This window comes from Lactuca saligna, chromosome 3 (assembly GCF_052625555.1).
Source record: "Lactuca saligna cultivar CGN05327 chromosome 3, ASM5262555v1, whole genome shotgun sequence".
Lineage (NCBI taxonomy): Eukaryota > Viridiplantae > Streptophyta > Magnoliopsida > Asterales > Asteraceae > Lactuca > Lactuca saligna.
Genome location: NC_136419.1, coordinates 40,505,936 through 40,509,774, shown reverse-complemented (window position 1 = coordinate 40,509,774; position 3,839 = coordinate 40,505,936). Strand labels below are relative to the sequence as shown.

The following is a 3,839-nucleotide window of genomic DNA, read 5'->3' as shown; positions in this document are numbered from 1 at the left end:
CGAAAAAGTCAAAAGATTTTCATGTAGGTACACTTTTACTATATATGTCGAGAAAGGTTAAAGATATTTGGACGTGCTGTAAATATAAATGATCTTCAGTTGAGTTCAGGGTGGTTTATGTGGAGATAGAGGTTGATCAAGGTTTTGCAGGAAATGATTGTTAGGATGCAACTAACCTTTACGCTAAGCATCTCTATGATTCAAAGTAAATTTGATGTGAATCTGGTAACATAAGTCATTGTCTTTTATAATAATTATGCAGTATAAACTGGTAGCGAGCTGTTATATTTTGCATTTAGTTGTACATTTAATGATGGTAGGACGATGCTTCTTTTAATTTATTTATTATTGTATGTAGTTTTTGAGATTCACTTTGTAAAACTGGATGTGGTATTTATTTGTATAAGATTATTCTGGATTTTAAATTTAAATGTTTTTCCTTTTATGAAACTGTTTCAAAGTCAGCGGCTGTTATCTCCCCTAGCGTGCATGTGGTCATACTATTTATCGTTGTCGGTTGTTTCGGTTCGCTATGGTTAACTACATTCTGTAAACCATGTCACTTTTCTGCTGGTTTATTTTATTTTTAATTTAATCTCTGGCGTTCTAAAAAAAGTAACTTTATACAAATAATAAACTAAAAGTAATATGCTCAAAGAGTCAAATGAAAACGGTCGTGCATGAAGACGTGTGCTATGGGGAATTAATGATTAGGGTCAGAGTACTTATGCTATGGGGAATCAATTATGAGGATCATAATTGATAATGATGAATGGTATTAATAGGGTGTGACAATAAATCTCCCATTCGATACCCTCCTCTCTCCTTTATGAGTATATATATATATATATAATCTTGGGAAGCAATTAACAATGTTGTATAATTATATATCCGTTGAAAAGGAAATTTGAATGGAAGAGGTGGGGATGAGCTTAGTATCATTGTTACGAGCAGCATGGATCCTTATTACTTTGCCGATTGTTGTAGGCCTTGTCCCATTCCCTGGGCTTGCTTGGCTTCACACGATTCTCACGCTTAGCAACAGAGGCAAGATTTTGCAATCCAACTCTGTGAGTAATTAATCGATGTTTTTGTGTTTATAGTAATTGGTATGAAAATGAATTCCCCTTTTTTGATTTTGCGTACATTAATTTCAGAAACTAACTGTGCCTCAAAGATTCTTCTCTCACTTTTATGCGATGGCCATTTTATGGACGACACTCTTGCTTGTTGCAATGTGGTCTTATGCAACAACCAGCCACGTGGCTGGAGGAGAATCCCATGCAAACATATCTGTGTTTCTCCTTGTGCTAATGGAACTCCATCTTTTGCGACGTTTCTATGAGACAATATATGTTTTCAAATACAGTCCCTCAGCTCGAATGCACATCTCTGGTTATCTTTTGAGTCTATTGTAAGTTTTTCATATCTGCGACTATCTTAATTATTCCCGATTCTCAAGATCCTTTTTGCTGATATATTCAAGTGACCTTTTTTTTTTTTTTTTTTTTTTTTTTTAATAAATCAGATACTATGCACTGGCTCCACTCTCCCTATGCTGTAATTTTGTACCTCAAGTCTTTGACTCTGTCAACGGAAGAGTTGGCATGTCAAGGCCTGGATCTGATAAAATATGGATGTTTGTGACTCCTTTCTCGAGGCTTCCATGGTATGCATGGATAGGTGCGGTTATTTTCTTATGGGGTTGGGTACATCAGCTTTGCTGTCATCGAATCCTTGTAAGCTTTTTCCTATTTATATTTGATGAAAAGTTGTATACTTTCTTCTTCTTGCTGTTTTAACCTTATGATAATTAGGGTTCCTTGCGAGACAAAACCAAAAACCCGGAGGAGTATGTTATTCCGTATGGCGATTGGTTTGAATACGTGTCATCTCCACACTACACAGCTGAAATTGTAAGTCTAAATCTCATGTGTGTTCTGTAGTCTGATCAGTTTTTCAACATAAAAAAGGAGCTTTAAAAACACTATATATATATATACGTAACCAATTGATGTTGATGATGAAAGTGATTTATGGTGGTCTTGTGATAGCTAGTGGTGGTGTGGATCTCTCATTGTGGTTGCTTTTTGTATTTGTGGTATGTTTTTATTTTATCAACAGGAAGTTCAAAATGTTTCACGGGATCTGTTATTTTGCAGGTGGCAAATCTGGTTTATACAGCAAAGGAAACACAAGGATGGTATAAGCGTAAATTTGAGGATTACCCTCGTAATCGATGTATAATATTCCCCTTTATCTATTAGTGATCTGTGCATTGAAGGAAGCTTGTGTAAAGCTGTTCGATTGGATCATTACTTTGTTAAAGGAAAGCTTTCGCTCTAGCCTCTTACTTCACCCATTTACCAGCTAGTGTAATAAATATCTGGTGGGGTTGACTGATAAATAAATTCTGTTTAATATTTACTCAAATAAACATGTAGAGTTATGCATATTTTCTATCTTTTGTTTTGTATCTGGACACTACTATTTAGAAATATAGTGGGACAGAAATTACTTAAATAACAACATACTTTGACATGAAAACAGTAAACGTGCAATAATTTAATAAAATGAAATTAAAATATAATGATATAAGTAAATTGCCAAATTTTGCAAAGAAGGCTAATTTGATAATAATTTAGAACATGAAATCAAATAATATTGGACCAATAATAAGCAATAAATGGAACATCATTGCTATTACATTTCATGGGATACAGGAGGGGTGAGACAATGAGAAAATAAACATGTGGAGTTCAGTCAAATTATTTGGGACCAAAACCGCGAAGCTGATAATGTTGCAAGCACAAGGGTCATTTACCAATTTTATAGTGGTTGTAGAGTTAATGACCAAAAAGAGTGGACACTAGTACTCACTAGCTATTTTTATATGCCCGGGTTGGGAAAAAGTAATGGTCATTGTATATTTGAATTAAACATTACAGAAAAATAATAATGTAATTGTCACTAAAAATTAAAAAAAAAAAATTTAAAAGTTAAAAACTAGACATCTATTTTACCACCAAACGAACTTTCCAACACTTATATTTTATTGTTACTTATATTTATATTAATAGTATGTTCCTTAATGAACAATTTTCTATTCCTATTGGTTGATTGTTTTTTCTTTTTTGTTTTTTTACTCTGTCCGTCTTGGACACTTTTCAATTTCATATGATTTATTTTTTGGCCGTTCAATGGGTTTCATCGAGTTCTACTACACCTACAATGCGTCTTCCACCGCCTTTCTTTTCCAATGATGCTTACACAATTGCTTCCACTGTCTTCTCTCGATCTACTTGCTTCCACTGTCTTCTCTCGTTCTACTATCATAAAAATCGGCGGGAAAAGTCCATTATCTCCCCCAAAAGAAGATATCCATATCCCGCCTGATCATATACCCGATTCATCAACGGTAACACCATCGAAGGAGATAATAACGATGGATGAGGAGGCATATCTTGGAAACGGATGGTGGAACGGGAGGATGAAGCGATTGCGAAAGATCTTTTTGTCACCTAAGGTTTGGTTTCGAAAATTTGTTATATAAGTTTCTAAACTCATGATTTAACCTAAAGTATGCGTTTTTTTCTTTATTTATCATCATCTAAAGGTTGTTATGGATTTTATGATGAGGTTTTTCCAACATAATGAGAGAACCATGCTTAGTATTATGTTATAACTGCTCATGAACTTTCATGTTGATTTCTAAAACTGACTTTTGGATATTGTACAGGCTTTGTTTGTGTATATTCTGGAGTCCTCATTTTTTTTTTGATTTGGCACGTTTTCCTTTTAAAAATGTGGCAAGGGGAACAATCTGAAACCCATATGTT

The 3,839-nt window shown here is 34.1% G+C and overlaps 1 protein-coding gene across 3 annotated transcripts; it reads left to right on the top strand.

Annotated features, from left to right (window-relative positions):
- The first annotated feature begins 831 nt into the window (after positions 1-831).
- Positions 832-2,398, top strand: LOC145033595 (polyprenal reductase 2-like). 3 transcript variants are annotated; one of them, XM_078982180.1, is made up of 6 exons: positions 832-1,070; positions 1,158-1,414; positions 1,529-1,739; positions 1,818-1,916; positions 2,055-2,101; positions 2,163-2,398. In XM_078982180.1, exons 1-6 carry the CDS (start codon positions 912-914, stop codon positions 2,245-2,247), a joined length of 858 nt encoding a protein of 285 aa, XP_078838306.1. In that variant the 5' UTR covers positions 832-911; the 3' UTR covers positions 2,248-2,398. The 3 variants fall into 3 exon arrangements, with proteins under 3 accessions (XP_078838306.1, XP_078838308.1, XP_078838307.1); XM_078982182.1 differs by having other exon boundaries at positions 1,818-1,920; positions 2,031-2,101; XM_078982181.1 differs by lacking the exon at positions 2,055-2,101.
- Positions 2,399-3,839: the final 1,441 nt, after the last annotated feature.

Bases quoted from the DNA above. Each gene is read 5' to 3' on its own strand.
- LOC145033595 (XM_078982182.1), top strand. From the start codon at position 912: ATGGAAGAGGTGGGGATGAGCTTAGTATCATTGTTACGAGCAGCATGG. The intron at 1,740-1,817 runs GTAAGCTTTTTC...TATGATAATTAG, and splicing joins TTTGCTGTCATCGAATCCTT to GGTTCCTTGCGAGACAAAAC. The intron at 1,921-2,030 runs GTCTAAATCTCA...TGATGATGAAAG, and splicing joins CTACACAGCTGAAATTGTAA to TGATTTATGGTGGTCTTGTG.